At 52.3% G+C, this 20,311-nt stretch overlaps 1 protein-coding gene across 4 annotated transcripts in view; it reads left to right on the top strand.

Annotated features, from left to right (window-relative positions):
* Window positions 1-8,164: 8,164 nt before the first annotated feature.
* The window catches only part of BCAS4 (breast carcinoma amplified sequence 4), a 56,212-nt gene continuing 44,065 nt past the window's right edge, over window positions 8,165-20,311 (top strand). For 2 of the 4 annotated variants that reach the window (XM_059705313.1, XM_059705310.1), the window contains exon 1: window positions 8,165-8,668. In XM_059705313.1, the coding sequence (XP_059561296.1) occupies window positions 8,489-8,668 (180 nt within the window). In that variant the 5' untranslated portion in view covers window positions 8,165-8,488. The remainder of the gene's footprint in view (window positions 8,669-20,311) is intronic. The other 2 variants (XM_059705311.1, XM_059705309.1) reach the window with 2 other exon arrangements.

The raw sequence follows: 20,311 nt of genomic DNA, 5'->3' as shown, positions 1-20,311 counted from the left end.
TCATTTTCATCATGGTTAGTTTTTCCACTTCAGAAGGGTTTGGGTTTGAAAGTTTGTGGCTGTCCTCGGGGGACGGAACAATGACAGGACTGTAATGCTTATGCTGGGGGTATGTTCTTTCGTTCCTCTTTTAGCCATGGGGAGACAAATAACAGTTAAGGATGGATGAAATATTTAACAGTGGCCATGCATAATTTATTCCTGAGCCGATGCCCATTTCCAGCCCAACGGTTCGCTCGCAATTAGAGCTTCTCAGAACATCGAACCCCCGTCTCCTTGGCAAACTGACATTGTGCTTATTTTTACTCTTTCCTCCCTAAGGCTCATGGTCTCTACATTCTCCTGTCCAAGTCCTCCTTCCTTGATGTTGTTTTCATCAGCGGGCACCAAGAGCAAAAAGTGTAAGCAGCTTTTCCAGATACAGATTCGTTTCTGGGCTCAGGGTTCACTCTGAGCTTCAGAGCCATGCTCGGGAAGGAGAACAATATTTGTGTGTAGAAATGTTGCTGATGAAAAGTAGGCTGCGTATGTGTCCTGTGGAGTAATATATGATTTCAGAAGACATTTTAGGGGGAAAAGTGTATACAAGAAAAAAGCCACCACCTCCACAAATCACTGTTCGGAGATAACCACTCGTGTTTTTTGGTCCCTGTGCATATCACGCTTTATTACCTAATGCGTATTTGGACAAAGGCAGGGCCACAGCCTCCATGTAAATTATTCTGAAGTTTGCGTTCTTCAGAGGAGAATATATTGTGAATGTCTTTGCTCTGCGTTCCTCACGGCTTCATCGCATCACTGTACAGACGAACCAGCGTTTTCTGTCACCCATCCCCTACCGTTAGCTGCTTCCATTTTTTTTTTCATGACTACAAACAGTGCTGGGTGAAGTTTTTAAACACATCCTTCTGTACTTTGCAACCTACCTGAGTGTCCATCAGTGGAGGAATGCATAAGCGAACTGTGGCACACCCATACAATGGAATATTATTGGGTTGCCAAAAGGAATGAAACACTGACATACACTACAACGTGGATGAGCCTTGAAGACTGGGGGAAAGAACTCGGACACCAATGTTACATAGTGTAGGGAAGAGAAAACTCTACAAGAACAGAAAGTATTAGTGGCTGGGAGTGGAGGGGGATGGGAGTAATGGCTAAGGAGTGGCGGGGGAGTCTCTTTTTTTGGGTGATAAAAATGTTCTAAAGTTGATTGTGGTGCTGGATGTACAAATCTGTGAACATACGTTGATGGTTTGAGGATTGCGTCATTCTCTAAATATAGTTTACCATTGAGTTGTGCACTTTACATAGGTGACTTATATGGTGTATGAGTCATATCGTAATGCTCTGTACAGGTTGACCTTTTACCCAAAGCAGAAACCCTGTCTTTCCTACCCCCATGCCAACCCTCTACCCAAAGCAGAAAATCATCTATACCATCGGCACGTGCCAGGGACCGTCTGGGAGGTGGCAGTCCGACTCTGCTTGAATTGTCCCATCCGTGGGGACTCGCTACTTGGAGAGCCTGTCTGGTCAGGAGTCTGGGTACGGTTACCGGGTCCTTGGCCCAGGGCCTCTGTTCCCCCATCAACTCAGCAGAAAGTCATTGGTGGGGTGACACCTGGCATGAGGTGTATCTCACATAATTCAGGCTTTCTCCAAGAAAAACAGCTCCAGCTCCATCACACTGTCATCAGATGACATGACTTTATTGTCCGTTTGTCTCACATTTATTGAAGGCCTACTTGGTGACAAATACATTGCCTGGCAGTTTAATCGATTTTATTATTTATATGGCCATCTAATCTACCCTCCCTTGAAAACATTCACCTTTGTCAGTATTCCACTTATAATGTAATACGTATTTTTTGAGCACTTTCTGCCAGTGTTTAGGGTGCTTTACATAGATTATCTCGAATCTTTTCAGCAAACATAATGAAGTTGTATTATGCCACTTTACTGACGAGGAAATTCAGGCCAGAGAAGTTAAGTAACTTCGCCAAGGTCACACAGCCGTGGTACGTCATGGGTGAGGAGCCACGTTTCAAGCTCAGACGGTTTGACTCGAGTCCCTGTATTAGCCACTGTGCATTGCTCCCTCCCAGAGCTACCCTCTGTACCCAGCAGGGGGCAGCCAGGGCCCAGAGGACATTTCACTTTCACTTCTTTGTACAGAATTTTGTATTTTTTAGTTAAAGCATTTTCACTCTCATTTACTTTTTAGCAGGTGTGTTATCTCATTGCCTTAAGTTGGACTCAGAGCCGATTTAAAAATTCTCTGTCATGTGAATTGCTGGAGACAGGATTTCTCACATGCTCACTAAGAAAATGCTTTTCCCCCTTTGGCTAAGTTTCATTGTGTTTGCTTTTGGTCACTGTTGGAACCAGAGGCCCCCCTCAGCTTGTTGTTCGCTGCTGCTATGACTGCAGGTTTCCCTGAGGGCAGTATCTCCTTTGTGGAGTGCCTACTGTATACATCACTCCGAGCCACGTACCCCAAGGACAGGAAAGGGCCTTCGAGGCCTCGTGAAACAGAGGCACCGTTTCCTGAAGCAAGAAAGCAGATCTATCCACGTGTCCCAAATCGCCTGCAGGACACTGTTCTCACTAAGGCACTTACCTACTTTCTAACATCTTCTGACAGATGCCGGTCCAGCTCAGCGGGAGAGAACAGAACGAGTCTGGGCGTTCTTTTTCTCTCCCGTCAATTCAGCAGAGATTCATTGCCAGGGCAAAACCTGAGCCGAATGGCACGAGGTTTGTGTCAGGCCTGTATTCAGCTCATGTGGGGTGAACGGACACACCGTTTGCTGAGAGACACTAAGTTTGCTGACAGGATGCTGCCCGCCCTAGAGGTGTTAACACTGTAAAACACAGAGTTCTCACTTAGACACGTCTGTCACCAGTGGTTTGCATTAGGGGTGCTGGACGGCAGTGCTCAGGGGCGCTGTGAGCACTTGTGAGCATCTGTGGGAAGCACTCAGCTCAGACCCGGAACCTCAGTCCTGCCCCTCAGACCTCCTTGTGTTGGGCAGCATTTTCCATCCCGTATCTGTTTATTTTTGTTTGTTTTGTTGTTGTTGTTTTTGTTTTTGTTCATCCTCACCCGAGGTAATTTCGATTGATTTTTGATAGAAAGAGTGGAAGGGAGGAGGAGAGACAGAGAGAAAGAAACGTCCATGTGAGAGAGACACATCCATTGGTTGCCTCCTACACATGCCCCGATGGGGTCTGGGATTGAGCCTGCAACTGAGAAATGTGCCCTTGACCGGAGTCGAACCTGGGACCTTTCAGTCCATTGGCCGATGCTCTATCCATTTATCCATTGAGCCAAATTGGTTAGGGCTGTTTATTTTTTTAACATGTTTATTTTATTGAATTTTTTTTTTTTTTTTTTTTTTTTTTTAGAGAGAGAGAGAGGAAGTGAGAGGGGTAGAAAGACAGAAACATCACTGATTGGCCTGCTGGGAATTAAGCCTGAAACCCCGGGCATGTGCCCTGACCGGGAATCAAACCAACGATCTCTTGGTTCATGGGTCGATGCTCAACCACTGAGCTACACTGACCGGGCCATCCAGCATCTGTTTAGAGGCGCCCACATTTCAGTAGCTGGGAGGGGCAAGCACTCCTCTCTCCTCTTACTTCTCAAGACCAAAGCTAGACGTTGACATGGATGGAACAGTTTGAACCTTGACCCTTGGCCTCCTGCTTGCAAAGCTGCAGGCCGGTTCTGTGGCTCTGTTGCGGAAGGGGGAGGAGCAGAGAAAAACTGATCAAATTACTCGGGAGAATTGCAAGCTTTCCTTTACAGGGAACCAACAGCAAGGGGTGCTGTTGCTGCTTCCTGGGCTTCGTGACGGTTTCAGAATCGTGATGGAAACGTGCATTAAAACCTGGTTCCCCACCATGCTTCTGTGAAGACGGGCTGCGTTCTGAATGTCGCTAGCGGGGAAACAGCGAGGCTGAGCCAGAGAGCGGCTTCCATTTGAGAGACACGTGTGCTTTGAGGACTCGGTGCAGAGGCCGCCTCCGGGACTCCTGTATCAGTCTCCCCAAAACACGCACCAGACATTTCCTTTGTCCCCCAGGGACTTTCTGTCTGGTCATGAAATGACAACTTAGCGGAAGGGGGCCGGGGGGGCGGGGTCGGAAAGCAAGCTTCCAGGGCATATCTGTTTGGAGGTCAGAAAAAGGCTGTTGAAAAGAGACCTTGAAGGCCAGTGGGGGGCAGGAGGGCGGTCAGCTCCGGGCAGCAGGGGCATCCAGACGGGAAAAGATGGATGTAGATGTGGAGCCGGGCAGACCTGGGCATGTTCAGGGGACCACAGAGCCAGATATCTTCAGGGACCAACAGGCCAGTGGGAGACGGGGCCAGGTGGGGAAGACGGGGGCAAACCCAGCAGCTTCTTACCTGGCCACGTGTTATCAGGCCAGAGGCCCACTACTTCCTGATCCCTCCTTCCTTCTCGAGAGAAGCCCCAAGTCTGAACGTCCGTGTGAACCACAGACTGAGTGGCTTATAAACAGCAGGCATTTACTGTTGACAGTTCTGGAGGCTGGCAAGTCCAAGACCGTGGCACTGGCAGGCTCAGTGTCTGGTGAGAACCCGCTTCCTGGTCGCAGACAGACACCTTGTCACTGTCCTCACACAGCAGAAGAGGAGGGAGGGGAGCGATTTTGGGGCCTCTTATATAAGGGCCTTAATCTCATTCATAAGGGCCCCACCCTCATGGCCTGATCACCTCCCAAGGCCCCCACCTCCTAATCCCGTCACTCAGGGGAGGGGTGCAGTTCAATATATTAATCCGGGGGTGCACACATTCAGTCCACAGCAGCAGGCAGCGTGGCAGGGCCAGGACTTGGGAGAGACTAGCAGAAGCCCAGGGCACTTAATGCAAGGAGACCTTCAGCCCCGGGTGCCCACCCTGAGGGGGAGACCCCTCACAGTTTGTATGCTAAATGCCTCCTCTCTGGGCTCCCATTTGCAAGTTAGTAGGGTTCAAAGAGAAAAGCAGTGTGAGATACATTGGCAAGATGGGGCTAGGTCTTTGAACTTCACTGGGTGGGCACTGGGGAGCCGCTGCCAATTTATGATGACCATCATGTGGAGGGCAGTGAAAATGTGGACTGGTGAGGGCTTAATAGGCCAGACTGGAGCTGGGGAGGCGGCCCCGGGAACCATTGGTTATCTTGTACGGAGGTTCTAGAATCAGATTGTCCCAGTTCAAATCCTGACTTTTCCAGTTCCTAGGTATGATCCTGGGCAAGCAATTACCCTCTCCATGTCTCAGTTTCTTTATCTGTAAAATGGGCATCATAGTAGGGCCTGCCTACCTCACAAAGTGGTGGGATTTCAATGAGGTCCTCTATGTGAAAAGTTGAGAACAGTGCCTGGCACACAGTAGGCCCTCGGAACACATTAGCAGTGAGAACTGACGTAGAGGCCAAAGGACCAGCAGGTCCCCAGCACCTACGAGGTAAGCAAGCCCGGGAACAGTGCAGGTTAGAAGCCCCTGTGGGAGCTTTGAAACCTCCCCCAACCAAAGCCCTGCCCCAGACCAATTAAACCAGTCTCTAGGGTGGGGTCTGGGTATTGTTTTCTGGAAGTTTCCCAGGAGTTCAATGTGCAGCTGAGCTAGGGATTCACTGCTAATCTAGAACCTTGTGTGCCTGAGGCCGGAGGCAGAGAACTGACCTTGAAAAGACACAGACAGGCAACCATTTTGCAGCAGGAGGTGAAGCCAGATGGAGTGGGGGAGGAAGGGTGTGTGACCGCAGGGCCCAGCTGGGGGCTCTAGGGTTCCTGGGGGCCTTGAGGGCCTGGCTGTCACCGGCACCCCACCCCCAGGCTGGGGTGAAGGCCGCCACCTGTACCTGGGGAGGACTACGGAGGAGGAGGCCTGAGCAGCAGCTCTGAGCTGGGCTTGGGCGCCAGGGGGAGCTCGTGGGGACAGCCAGGGCTTCCATCCCCGCAGCTGGTTCAAACTGGTTTGGGCAGGGTGCGGCCCAGGCCGGCTGCATTCCGGGCCTCAGGCTTGCAGCCTGCCTCACGGTCTCCCCAAGATCTGGGGGCCCCGGGCAGGGCGCTGGGGCTTGGGCCCAGTACACTGAGCGGCCGGGAGATTTTTATAAATTCAGTTCTCTTTGTTTAAAATCATTGTTTTGGCCTCCCATGGGGGTCCCTAGCCAATGCCCGCAGGAAGAGGGAGCTCCCTAAGTAAGGGTCACTCTCAGACTTCCGTGTGCATGGCCGCAACTGCAGAGCATGTAGAACGCAGGCGCCCCGCTCCCCAAAGATGCTGAGGCAGAAAGTTGGGACATGGCTCCGGGCATCAGTATTCTTAGCGAACTGTGTCTAAGGCACACTGGCACTCACACATTTAGGGGGGAAAGACTAGAAACAACAGGACTGTTGGCTAGCCAACTGCGCCCAGGAATCACGGGGGTGCTTGGGAAGAGTGCAGATCACTTCCCCAGACACCCCCTCTCCAGGGACAGGGTCTCTGGGCAGTACCTACTTTCAGCTAACATCCCAGCTTTTTGTTTTGTTTTGTTTTTAATTAGTAATTTTGGGCATTTAAACATTATAACCAATAGCAGCAGGAGAAAGAAAATGTTATAATTGAACCCCCCTCTCATACCCTTCCCCAATTTACCCCCGCCCCAAAGCACCCACTTTCCTAACTGTGGTACAGCTTTATGCTCTCACTCCATATGTCTGTATCCATAAACAATATATAGCGTGCTTTCACATGTTTTTAAAACTTTATGTTTTAAAATTTATGTTAATGGCAGAGTGCCCTACCGAGCCTTCTGTATCTCTCTCTCTCTCTCTCTCTCTCTCTCTCTCTCTCTCTCTCTCTCTCTCTCTGTTATGCTTTTGAGATTCATCCATCAGGGGAAGTTTGCTGAGCTCAGTCCTATTTAGCTAATCTGAGGCCACTTCTGGGTTTTTCCATGGGAGAGCCCCAGCCAGCCTGAAGGGGTGAGGGTCTGCCCTCCATCCCTCGGGCGGGGCGGGGGGGGGGGGGCGCGGTTAATGTGTGGAAGGGCTCTGAGCAGGAAGGTCAGGACAGTAATGAATGGCTAAGCGCAGGTTCAGTGAGTTCCTAGCAAATCCTTTTTCTAAGCACCTGAGGCCCAAATCTTTGCCAAGAATTTTCCAGAAAATGACTCTGGCCTGAAGGCCTGAATGTTTGGGTGGGAAGTGGAGAAATCAGCAGTGGGCAGCTGGACCTGTGCAGTAACGAATCACCCAGAAGGCAGACCGAGCATGTGCTGCCACCCCCTCCCTACCCAGGGTCATCCGATAAAATATAAATTCAGATTGAATGGGAGGGGGGAGGGGTGGCCTGTCTATTTATTCCCAACCCTAAGCCCAGCCAAAATTTTTTAAAACGAATTTAATCTTTTAAAGGAAAAGTCATCATAGGAAAAATTAGAACTCCAGGCTTCCCCATATCTCTTTACCTCGCTTAGTACTTTCTTCATTAGCATTGCTTTGGGGGCTGCACCCCACCCTCCCCAGCCGCTAAAGCAGCGGTTCTCAACCTGTGGGTCGCGACCCCTTTGGGGGTCGAACAACCCTTTCACAGGGGTCGCCTAAGACCATCGGAAAACACATATAATTACATATTGTTTTTGTGATTAATCCCTATTCTTTAATTATGTTCAATTTGTAACAATGAAATTGGGGGTCACCACAACATGAGGAACTGTATGAAAGGGTCGCGGCAGTAGGAAGGTTGAGAACCACTGCTAAAGGGTCTAGACAAGCCTCCTATGAGTGATGGGGCGGGGGGGGTAGTCATATGTGGTGCGCTGAAGAATTATGCCGGGAGCTTATGTTAAAAGCTGCTCGGGGAGGAGGAGGACCGCCACACCCGCATTCCTAACTTCCAGGACTCCCCGCCTGGCGCCAAGCAGATGCTGGAGGAGGCCCGGCCTTGGGGGCTGGGCTGGGGGTGGGGGCTTTGGTCTTTAAATGAAAGGATCTTTTAGGATAGCTGTTTCCTATCCGGAATGCACGCTGGATCACCCCAGGAGGTTTAAAAACTACCGGTGCCCAAGCCCCACCCGCCACGGATTCAGGCTGAATCTAAGGTGAGGCCTGCAGCCTGGCTTCCCGGCTTCTGAAAGCTCCCCACGGCGTCCCAAAGCGCTGCGGGGACGGAACCACTGCTCCCCGGATTCCCATGAAAAAGGGCCCTTTAGGCCTCGGATGTTTGTTGAAGTCACCCGGCGCACTTCAAAACCGACGTCCAGGTGTCAACCGAGACTGCGTGTGGCCCGAACTTTGGAAGTTTGATGAGCCCGGGAGACGGCAATCCGCCGGAGTGTGAGAATCTCCTGTTTACCGGCCCTGCGAGGCCGGGCGCAGTGAGCAACGCGCGCCACTGGGTGGCGCTGCCCACTCGGCCGGCGCTTCGGGAGGCGTGGGCCGCTGCGCGCACCTGACCTGCCTCCGCCAGGCTGGCCGCGGGGCATGCAGCCGGCCGGGGGCGGGGCTCCGAGGCCGGGTCGCGGTGACCGGCTCCCGGGCTGCCTCCGCCAGCGGGACCCCGCCAGCCTCCCGATGCTGCTTGTGGACGCCGACCGGCCGGAGCCCATGCGCAGCGGGGCTCGCGAGCTTGCGCTCGTCCTGACCCCCGAGCCCGGGGCCGAGGTAGGGGACGGGGGATGGAGGTGCGGGAGGCAGGTCTCGGTTGGGGCAGGGGGGGTCTGGGGCCCGCGCGCCCTGGGGGAGAAGTGGACGGGTGCGGGGCCCCCAGCGCGCTGGTACCCCGACCCGAACTCTCGGCTTCTCCGCAGCATCCTCTCTCGCACGCGGCGCAGGGGCTCCGGGCAGGAGTAGGGGCGCGAGGGGTCCCCTTTTTTTGCAAAGCGGTGACTCCCTGGTGCTACCCAGAGATGCGCGGCAGGTTGCGCCCGCTTTCTCTTCCAGCCGATCCCGCCCACTCTCCCCCTCCCCGCCCCGCTCCCCTTACGCCGACCCCCCCCCCCTTGGGACCCACTCGGCTCCCTTCCCCTTAGGCCTCCCAGCTCGGGCCGGGACATCGGACCCAGGCGGCTGGGAGCTGCTGCCCTTTCCTGGGGAGGACGACCCCTGCCAGGCCCGGGGCAGCTCTGCTCGGAGCTGTGCGCCAGGTGCTGGGAGGAGGCGGGCAGGCTGCGGCTGTGCGGGGACGCTCCGGCCTCGGTCCTGTCTGTTGCTAGGAGGGAACATACTTCGTCTCTGCCTGTACTTTCTATTTTAAACGCACAGAATAAACAGTAGGTCTAAAACTAGACCCTTCTTCATCGGAAGCCAGTCTGTTGACGGTGCCGTGAAAAAGTTACTTGCCCAAGTTCGCCAGGAGTTACTTAGGTAGGCTCAGAAGTTCTACTCCTTACCTCTTTAAATCTCAAAGGCAGTACAGAAGTATATAAAGGGTGAGCCCCCGCCCCCTTTACTCTCCCACCCGGACCCTAGATCCCTGAGATCACCACCAGTAAGTTTGGTGTACACCATAGCACACATTAAAAATGCATTTACTGCCCTGGCCGGTTTGGTTAAGTGGATAGAGCGTCGGCCTGCGGACTGAAGGGTCCCAGGTTCGATTCTGGTCAAGGGCATGTACCTTGGTTGTGGGCACATCCCCAGTGGGGGGCGTGCAGGAGGCAGCTGATCGATGTTTCTCTCTCATTGATGTTTCTAACTCTCCCTCTCCCTTCCTCTCTGTAAAAAATCAATAAAATATATTTTTAAAAATGCATTTACAAATGTGGGTCTGCATATACATAGTAATATGTGTTCCTTTTTCTAAATCTCCACTCGATACTGCTCTGCAACTTGCTTTTCTTTACTTGAAACAGCGTGGACAAATGGGGAGTGACCGCCAATGATATAAGGTACTGCGCTGCTTTTCAGGGTGATGAAAATGTTCTGCAATTAGTGGTGATGGTTGCACAACTTTAAGAATTTTCCAAAAACCACTGGGTTGTACACTTTTAAAAGGCTGAATTTTATGGTATGCGAATGATATCTCAAAAAAATTTTTTTGTTAATCCTCACCCAAGGATATACTTTTTCCATTGATTTTTAGAGAGAGAGTGGAAGGGAGGGGGAGAAATAGAGAGAGAGAGAGAAACATTGATGTGAGAGAGACACAGCCGTTGGTTGCCCCCGGCCCACTCCCTGACCGGCATTGTCAACCAAGGTACTTGCCCGACGCTTCAGTCCGCGGGCCAATGCTCTAACCACTGAGAAACCGGCTAGGGCTGATACCCCAATTTTTAAAAACAGCATGTCCAGTAGAAATCGAATCTGAGCCACAAATGTGCGCCATCCATGTAATTTTAAATGTTTTGGACCCACATAATAAAGGGAAAGGAAACAGGCGTGATTGGTTTCAGTTACTTAAAATAACGGTGTAGCCAGTATATCATTTCAACATGTCATCAATGTAAAAAAAATTGAATGAGATTTTTGCATTTTGAAGTCAGGTTTTTGAACTCACAATACATCTCAGTTGTGACCGGCCCACATTTTAAGTGTTGCATAGTCATCTGAGGCGGGTAGGGGAGAGTGTAGTTCTGCATCATTCTTTGCCTTCCTAGTATCCCACGTTCAGTGACAATTATTCCTATTTCCTGGGCACGTACTATGCAGCTGTGTGCCGAACTCCGTTCGTGGACTGTGGCATTGCATCCTGGCAGCGACCCAGTGGCTAGGAGGCGGTTATGCCGATTTTATAGCTGGGAAGACTGAGGCCCTTGCAGAGTAAGGGGCATCCTATGGAGGTACTGTAACTTATGACCCATGCCCCTAGGGGTGGGCATGGAGGTTGTCTATAGACTTTTACTGGTTTGAGCAACCTGAGTGTCTTTTTTGTGCTTTCTCTGCCTTGCTCTCAGCAGTGAGATGTCCCTGTGCCCGGTGGCTAAACCTCTGCTTCGTTTAGTCTCTATTAGGGAAAGCTTTCAAGAGGAGCTGCGTGTGCTAACTTCATTTTCTCACGCAGGCTGTCTCTAACTGAGACACGGGTTGGCTCGCACTCGTTCGTAAGGGCCTTAATGAAGAGCCCAACTCCCTTAGCTCTGTGCGGCAATGAGCCCGCTTAGAGCGCTTGCTTGCTGAAGTTTATTTACCAAAAGAAGCAGAAACTACCCGAGTTGAGTCATCTGCAGCTTCTACTTACAGCTAATTCATCAGCAGGTCCCCGAGCCAGGCTGTTTGCAGGTGGGCAACTGAGTGGGAGAAGGGGGGTCTGGTTTGGGAACTGGCCTGGGCAGCAGGCCCCGCCCCCACTGGCCTTCTCCTGAGCCCACTTTTGGCTTTTAAAGGGAGCAATGGGAGTTTCAGCCCAGCCCAGCCTAGTCCTAGGCGTGTCCTGTGGTTCTTGGTGAAGTGTACCTGCTTCATGGAACACCTTGAACCCCTACCATATGCCAGACACTGAGGATACCGCAGCGGTGAAACACACAAGGGCCCTGCTCTCTTAGGACAGGAAACACGGAACACACAAAAGCTGTAAATTGTGATGAAAGCTGTGGGAATGTAACATGGGGTGATGTGATAGCGGGCATCTATCTGTGTGCCTGGGAGGCAAGGGGCGGGGAAGGCCTCTCTGAGAAAGCCAAGACCTCTGGTAACCACGGAGGAATGTGCTGGGAGGAAGAACAGAGGTCCAGGATCTAGGTGGGTGACTAGCCGAGGGACCCTGGGCTTGTCTGGGTGAGATCAGGGAGGGCTTCCACGAGGCAGTGTCATTGTAGGCTGAGCCCTGAAGCATGAATAGGAGTTGGCTGAGAGGGAGGAGAAAAATATTGCAGGCAGAGGGACCAGAAGGTGCAAAGGCCCTGGGTGGGTGAAGCAGGTGTTGTCGGGACGGAAGAGCAGCAGCAGAAGGGGGCAGTGGCAGGTGTGGCTGGTGAGGAGGCAGGAGCCGGGCCAGCCCTTGGCACTGGCTCACAGGATGCAGGGGCTGCTGCGGGGCCGAGTGCTGAGATTGGTGGCAGGTGAGGGTTTTACTGTTTCCAGTGCCCTTCGGGGTTTCTGTCCAACCAGCTGTTGTGTGTTTTACTGTCTCTCTGTTTCTGGTTTGAGCTTCCTCTTTTGGGGGAAGTTTCAGGGGGCTCTCCGGAAGCTGCATCAAGGTGGCAGGGAGAGAAGGAGAGGTTTGCTCTTGGGTGCCTGTCACTTACAAGGGGGAGCTCAGGGCCCTCCCACATGGCTGAGCACCGATACCCCCATGAATTTCTGGTCTTTCAGAATTCCATTGGGCTTCTGCGGCCCACAGATGGGTTGATGGCCTAGATCAGTGGTTCTCAACCTTCTGGCCCTTTAAATACAGTTCCTCATGTTGTGACCCAACCATAAAATTATTTTCGTTGCTACTTCATAACTGTAATGTTGCTACTGTTATGAATCGTAATGTAAATATCTGATATGCAGGATGGTCTTAGGCGACCCCTGTGAAAGGATCGTTTGACCCCAAAGGGGTCGCGACCCACAGGTTGAGAACCGCTGGCTTAGATGGAAGGAGATGAAGCCAGCCCTTTCTCACTCGCAGGATCTTTGCGGAATGAGCAGAGGATGATGGCGGAGAAAGCACCTGGGTCCTTTAACCACACATGGATTAGATCAGGGATTGATGTGGTTGCTTCAAACCAGAGAGGGCTTTTTAAATGGAGAATTGCTATCTTAAGGAAACCCGAGTTTCTTGTTTATTTAAAAATAATGAAGAGTCTGGTAATCCTAGGTCCATGTTTCCCAGTTGCGGCCCCCTGTTTGCCACAGTCCCCACTTTTCCCTATTGTCTCCCCGTGCTGAAGCTGGTATCAGTTACCATTTGCCCCGGTGCTTGAACTTGTATTTTTCTGTAGTCGTGATAAGAGGAGAGGGAACTATTTCTCCAAACCACGTGTCTGGACTAAAGTCGGAAAACATAAATTAGCCAAAGATGCCCTTGAGTTTTAAGAAAAACGTAGACGAGGCTGTTTCTGTGTGGAAGCAAAGAATGTTTTATTGAGTCCAACCTGCAAACACCGTGTGCCCGTGGGAAGCCCCTCCCCCAGGCGTCCTGTCCTTATGCCTCGCGGGTCCCTTTGGGCACCAGTCTTCACACGGTCAGACTGGAAGGCTGTGGGTGGAGCCGGGCACAGTCTGCTCTGCCTCAAGCTGTAGCTCTGTATGCATTTGTTCCTCGGGTCTTTATGGCAGACCTGCTGTGTGCTGGGCACTGCGCTGGGCACCTGGGAGAGGCCCGGGAGACAGGTGCGGTGCCTGCCCTCAGGGCTGGCCCAGCAGTCAGATGAGCAGACTAGTAACGATCAGAGTAACTGAACACCAGGAGACAGCTGAGGGCTGGGATGGAGACGCAGGGAGGACTGGAAGGTGCGACAGGGCACAGGTCCAGAGAGAGGAGGAGCTGCCCGGTGGGGGGACTCGGTGATCCAGGGGGAGCGTGGGCAGGGCCATACCAGGCCTGGGGCCAGGGGGTGGAGACCGGATCCGATTCTGGGGTCATGGATAGACGCCCGGAGCAGGGAGAGCCGCGAGCAGCTTATGGACTGCAGTCTGGGGGTGCTGGAGGAGCAGGGTGGCAGCGGGGAGGCCGCTTCTGTGCCAGTCAGGTGGACATGGACTCCGCTGGCCACACCCCCGAGTAGGAACCTGCAGGAGTGTGAGGAGCCAGGGCCCTGTGGGTGCGTGGAGAGGGGCAGCCTCTGTCAGGGGGGAGTTCCCCTCTTTCTCCTGCTGTGGAAGGAGCCATCTCGCCCCGAAACCCCTCTTGTCCTAGGGTGGCCGTGCTGCGAGGGAGTCAGCCTGGAGCTGGGGCCAAAGGTGCCACATCTGGCTGACCCTCAGCACCCATCAGCCGAGACGCTTTAGAACAGACCAGATCCCACTTGTTGGAAATGACCCCAGTGCCCATCAGCTCGGCTGGTCGCGTGGTGAGGCTTCTGCCTGGTGGCCAGCTGCCTGCAGCCGAGCCAGCTCTGAGCGCACCCGGGAGAAGGGGAAAGCACGAGTTTCAAATAAAAATCCAAATGACTGGCCTCTGGCCTCTGCAAAACAGTTGCAGTAGCAGGTGCAGGACTTCAGTTCCGTGCCCTGTGCCTGGCCTGGGCTGAATGGACTGCGTCGTTTCTAGGAGGAGGTGTGTGTGTGTGTGTGTGTGTGTGTGTGTGTGTGTGTGTGTTTACAGTGTTACTGTGATATAATTCTATACACACAGTTCACCTGTGGGAGTGTACAATTTAATGGCTTTTTATATATTCACAGAGTTGCACAACCATCAACCACAGTCACTTCTAGAACATTTTCATTACCCCCAAGAGAAACCCTCTTCCCCTTAGTTCACCCCCCCCCAACCCCCACTAATCAACTTTCTCTCTATAAATTCATCTTTTCTGGACATTTCATGTACGTTTGTGTTTTAGAGACACTGATAGGCCAGAGGTTTGAAGACCCCATTCAGCCCGAGGACAGGTTTGTTTGGCCGTCATAGTGATGTTAAAATGTTTAGGTTAGTTTTGAACATTTTTGAATTGGGAGAGTTTGCATAAACGTCTGGGCCATCATTTGTCTTGAACAAAGCAGGTTTGGCACATTCCTACCTGGGACGGTCCGCTGCGGCCAAGTAGCAGCCACCCTCTGTCGATGGGGCCCGGGTCTCCTGTTTGCCACAGTCCCCACCCCTCCCTGGTGTCTCCCTGCCAGAGCGTCAGCGGCCTGCTTGTGCGGCTGTGTTTCCTAGAGAGAGTCAGAGGTCTCCGTCAGAAGCAGGAAACGGAAAGCAAGCCGTGTGCTGGACACGCTGCGGCAGCAGGGCCCCCTCCCCGGTGCTCATCTCCTGCCTGGCTTCAGCGTCCCTCTGAGTTCGGACACCCTGCTAGGGTCCAGATTACGATCATCTCTGATATGGATATAGCATCTCACCGAGAGGGGCCCAGAAAAATTACTTGACCCGCCTCAGCTTTCATCTCAAGACAGAGAGAGTCTGAGGATTGTTCTCCTCCAGTGTTCAAATGGGGAAACTGAGGCACAGAGCTGGTCAGAGGTGTGGTTGGGACCACACAGCAGTCCAGGCTGCTGCTCTCAGGCGGGCTCCTCCAGGGGAGTGCGTTTCTTCTTCCTCCTTTCCTGGCTCACTCCTGTCCTTCCTCCCTCCTTCCTTCCTTTCCTGCAGCGAATATCCATTGAGCACTGCATTAGTGATCGATTGTCAGGTAGCAAACTACCCCAAACTTAAGTAGCTGAAAGCAACGAACATTTATGGTGCATGGTTTGCAGGCTGACGGGCTCATTCGAGTGGTTCTGCTCCCATGGTGTCGGCTGAGCCTACCTGCGGGGCTTCCTCTGGCTGGAGGCCTGGCCACCTCGGAAGGTCAGCACGGCCTCACTCATGCGTCGGGCATCTCGGCCCCCGTCCACGTGGCCTCCCCACAGAGTTGTCTGGCCTCTTCACATGGCTGTTGTCTTCAAAGAGAGTGACTCAGATGCTGCAGTCTCTTGGGGCCTAGACTCCGCAGTCACAGAGCACTGCTTCTAGCACCTTCTATCGGTCAAAGCAAGTCATAGGCCCGGCCAGATTCAGGGGTGGGAGGAATGGATCCCACCGCTTCATGGGCAGAGTCATAGTGCACAAAAGTATGTGGGATGGAGGGAGGGGGAGGACCAGCTTTGGAAGCACAAGCACCTACTATGTGCCAGGAGTTGTTCTAGGCCAGTGATGGCGAACCTTTTGAGCTCGGCGTGTCAGCATTTTGAAAAACCCTAACTTAACTCTGATGCTGTGTCACATATAGAAATTTTTTGATATTTGCAACCATAGTAAAACAAAGATGTATATTTTTTATATTTATTTTATATATTTAAATGCCATTTAACAAAGAAAAATCAACCAAAAAAAATGAGTTCACATGTCACCTCTGACATACGTGTCATAGGTTCGCCATCACTGTTCTAGGCCCTGGGAATACAAAGGGGAATCAAATAGACTAACACCCCTGCCCTCCAGGAGCTTTTATTCCAATGGAGGAAAATGAAAGGAAACAAGTGAAATATATAGTTTGGTGGTAAAAGTAAAGAGACATAAACTGGGGCAGGACAGGGAATGGTAGGCGAGTTGCAAGGTCAGGGGAGTCCTCATCGAAGAGAGACATTTGAGCAAAGGAAGCATGGGATGAGCTTCACCAGTGAAGGGAACATCAGGTGCAAAGGTCCTGGGGTGAGGACATGGTAATGTGGTTGGTGGGGGGGAGTGAGCAGCAGGTGATGAGGTTGGAGAGGAGGGGGGTTACAGATGGTACAGGGAAAGGGAGTTCTATTTGACATTACTGAGTGAGGTGGAAAAGAGGAGAGGATTTCTTTTTAATTAAGATAAAATTCATACAACATAAATCTGACCATTTAAAGTATGTAACTCAGTGTTCTTTGGTATATTCACTATGTTGTACAAACATCACCTAATTCCAGAACGTTTCCATCACCCAAAGGAAACCCCATAACCATTCCCTGTTTCCCCTTCCTCGCATCCCTTGGGGGAGACAACCAGCAATATACTTCCTGTCTGTGGATTTGCCCCTTTGGCCATTCACATCAAAGGAATCATGTACCCGTGGCTTTTGTGTCTGGCTGCCTTCACGCGGCGTGCTTTCCAGGCTCGTCCATGTTGTGGCGTGTAGCAGGACTTCGCTCCTTTCTGCGGCTGAATACTATTCCACCGTGTGGACGGAACACGTTTTCTTTGTCCGTTCATCAGTTGATGGACGGGAGTTATTTCCACTTTTTGGCTGTCAAGAACAGTGTCCATGTTTTTGTAACAGCCTATGTTTTGGGGGTGCTTGGCTATCCTCTGGGATGTATTGCTGGATCAGAGGGCACCTCTGTGTTTAGCCTTTTGAGGAACTGCCAGGCTGGTTTCCAAAGCTGCTGCACAAATTCACGGTCCCGCCAGCAGGGTCTGAGCAGGGTCCCAAGTGCTCCACATGCTCGCCAACACCTACTGTTTTCCATTTTGGGGTTGTGGCTACTGCGAAAGGGCAGGTGGAAGATTCCGAGCTGAGGAGACTTTGGGTTTAACAGGATCTTTCAGGGGAGTAGATTGGAGGGGAGCAAGAGAGGAAGCAGGGGACAGTGAGCAGACTACTGCACTAGTCCCAGCAAGAGAGGACAGTACCTTGTGCCAGGGTGGTGGCGAGGGAGATGGGGAGAAGCGGTCGGATTTGGGATACATTTTTTTAAGGAAGAACCGAGAGGATTTGTGTATAGATTGGATGGGATGAGGGGAGAGAAAGGAAGATGAGTCAAGGATGCCCCCAGTTATCTGAGCAACTGGACAGTGGCGTTTCCATTTGTTGAGTTAGAGAAGACCATAGGTGGAGGGTCTTCTTGTGTGTGTGTGTGTGTTGTTTTTTTTTTATGCCAGTCACTTGGTAGGCAGGAGCCAGCCCCTTTTCGTGTGTGTGTGTGTGTGTGTGTGTGTGTGTGTGTGTGTGTGTTTTCTTGCCAACCCAGCTGGGAAGTTTCGATTGGCACTTTGGGAGGAGGGGGGTGTGGAAGAAGAAAGCAAATGCTATGCTTCACACACGTTAAAATAAGTGTCCACTGGCCGTGCCCTGACTGTTGCTTAAAGTGAGCCATTTGCGCCCTTCCCCTCGGAGCAGGACAGTGTGTGCCCGGGGAGCCGCCGAGGACGGCGAGGGCACGGGGAGCTGCCGAGGACGGCGTGTGGGCGCAGCCTGCAGGACTCTGGTTTCCGAGGCCACTCGGGGATTATCTGGAGAGAAAATGGTCCCGTGAATGATTGGTGGGCCGGTGGGGTGCTAATTCTGAGCTCCTTCCTGTGGGTTGGGAACGTCTTGGGGCTTGTTCCTCCCATAGCCCACTGGACAGTCAGCAAACGCTTCCTGGGCTGCCTCCTGCTTTGGGGCCAGCACCGCCCTAAGTGCCAGGAGGCGGGCGGGAGACGATAGCTGACAGGTAGCAATAAGGGGACCCATTGCCCTCTCCCCCAGGAGCATCCTGGTGGCTAGACGTCAGCCCTGGAGTCAGTGCTCGGGGGTCAAATCTGGCTTCCGCACTTACGAGCTGTGTGACCGTGAGCAAGTGACTTAAGCTTTCTGGTCCTTTGTTTCTCAGTCCAGAAGAGGGGGGAATTCCAGCACCTGCTGTATCGAGTTCTCCTGAGGCTCAAATGAGATGATCCACTTATGGTGATTAGCCCTTGCTTTTGCAATCCCGTGAGAGAGAGACAGAAAGCAGCCACTTACACACCTACTGTGTGCGGGCTCTGTGTTAAATTCAGCCACCTTTATTGTCAGGTGAGCCTCCTACCAGCCCTGCCCAGCCGAGGCTCCTGGCACAGGGGAGCCAACCAAAACGCAGAAGTCAAACCCTTGGATCAAGGTCGCACGGCTGGCAAAAGAGAAGATGGGATTTGAACCCAGGACCGACTAACTTCCTTCTGCACCTACCGGCACAGGTTGAGATGCGCTTCCTCTGAGCAGGGCTTCAGGCTCATTGGGAAGGAGGCAGTGGTCCAGCTGGGGCGGGTCTGCGTTGTCTACACCCGGGCTCCGTGGGGGGTCTCAGCACCCCCCTGTGCCCCTCTGTGCCCGCTCCCACCTCTTCCTCTTCTCTGCATCAGGAGGAACAGCCAACCTTCTTTCTCCCTTAGCACCTTCAAGGCATTTTACCTTGAATTTCACTTCCGGGGAGAACGTCCTGTGTGTCTCCCAGCCTCCCTCCATGAGGTCGCCCTCCCTGACAGCCTCCCCGTGCAGGCACAGAAATAGTCCCAGCTGTGAGATGAAGGCTCCAGAGTTTAAAATTGCAGCGGGGCACTATTTATACTCCAGCCGGAAGGAGGGCTTTTTGCAGTCGTTTACTTTGTGGTGGTGGCGGCGCTGCAAGCAGCCGGCTCTGGCCCTAAGCAGTTCCCGGGGCACGTGGGTGGTGAGGAGCCTCCGGGTGTGGGGGGCGGTCCCAGGCCTGCCCAGAGATGTCTGCTGTCGCCTCCCTGAGCAGCGTGATTGGCCTGGTGAGCCAGAGAAAGAGGTTCAGGGTCTAGAAGTGTCTTCCTAGATGCCTGGAAATTTAAAAAAAAAATACACACAAAAACCTCACATATTTTATAAGCCTTGAGAGTTGCACATACCTGAGGGGAAAAGGGTCAAACTAATTTCTGCACAAGTGATGAAAGCAGGGCTTATAACCTGGCCGACCCATTCACATTCCTGTTGAGCTTGGCCCGTGGAGCGTTAGAAAAAAATGTATCTTTTTTGAATGTGTGCCACTATTTAAAAATTGGGACATTTCTCATGAAGTGAGAACTCTGGCCTCTCTTGGAAAATGAAAGGGGTCTGGCACCTTCGAGATCAGCCCGGGGCCCAGGGGCCTGTCACCCGGTCACGGTCACGTCACTGCCTGGCCCTGGTACCTGGAGCTGGGACCCTTCAAATTAGTAAAACCTTCTTTCCAGTCTCCCTCTTCACTCTCCCCAATCCCTGCTCTCCTGGGCTGATGACAGGGTTTCCAAAGAAACAATAGGGCGCCCAGTTAAAGCTGAATTGCAGACAGTGAATAACATTGTAGTGAGAGTCCGTCCCCGGCTATTCGCAGTTGGTAGATATCACTGCGGGCCTGTGTCTGTTCACACACACGTCGTGGTGTCGTCACAGACTCGGCTTATAGTCTTCATCTCCTGCGGCTCACGCTTCCTCTCTGCAGGCATGTCTCGGGGTTTATTAGAGCCAGCTTTGAGGCTGTGGGCTCAAACCTACCTGAGAATCCCGGCCCTGCCACTGGCTAGCTGTGTGTCCTTGAGCAGGTGTCCTCACCTCTCTGGGCCTCAGTTTCCTCGCCTGAACAACGGGGATCTTAAGGGTACCTTTGTTACTTCCTGTTGGTATTTATTTCATGTCTTTTGAAGGCTGCATAGAGCCCTGGCCGGTTTGGCTCAGTGGATAGAGCGTCAGCCTGTGGACTCAAGGGTCCCAGGTTCGATTCCGGTCAAGGGCATGTACCTTGGTTGCGGGCACATCCCCAGTGGGGAGTGTGCGGGAGGCAGCTGATCAATGTTCCTCTCTCATCGATGTTTCTAACTCTCTATCCCTCTCTTTCCTCTCTGTAAAAAATCAATAAAATATATTTAAAAAAAAGAAAAAAAAAAAGAAAGCTGCATAGAGTGGATGGCCCACAGTGGCTTTGCCCAGTCCTCAAGCATCAGAAATGCGACCAGATTATCCCTGTTTCAAATGAGGCTAGGAGAGGTTTTGCAAAGGAAAAGTAGGTCTAGAGCAGAGGTTCTCAACCTTG

This window comes from Myotis daubentonii, chromosome 8, assembly GCF_963259705.1.
Source record: "Myotis daubentonii chromosome 8, mMyoDau2.1, whole genome shotgun sequence".
Lineage (NCBI taxonomy): Eukaryota > Metazoa > Chordata > Mammalia > Chiroptera > Vespertilionidae > Myotis > Myotis daubentonii.
Note: the sequence above shows the minus strand (reverse complement) of the source record. Positions and strands in the feature narration are given on the sequence as shown.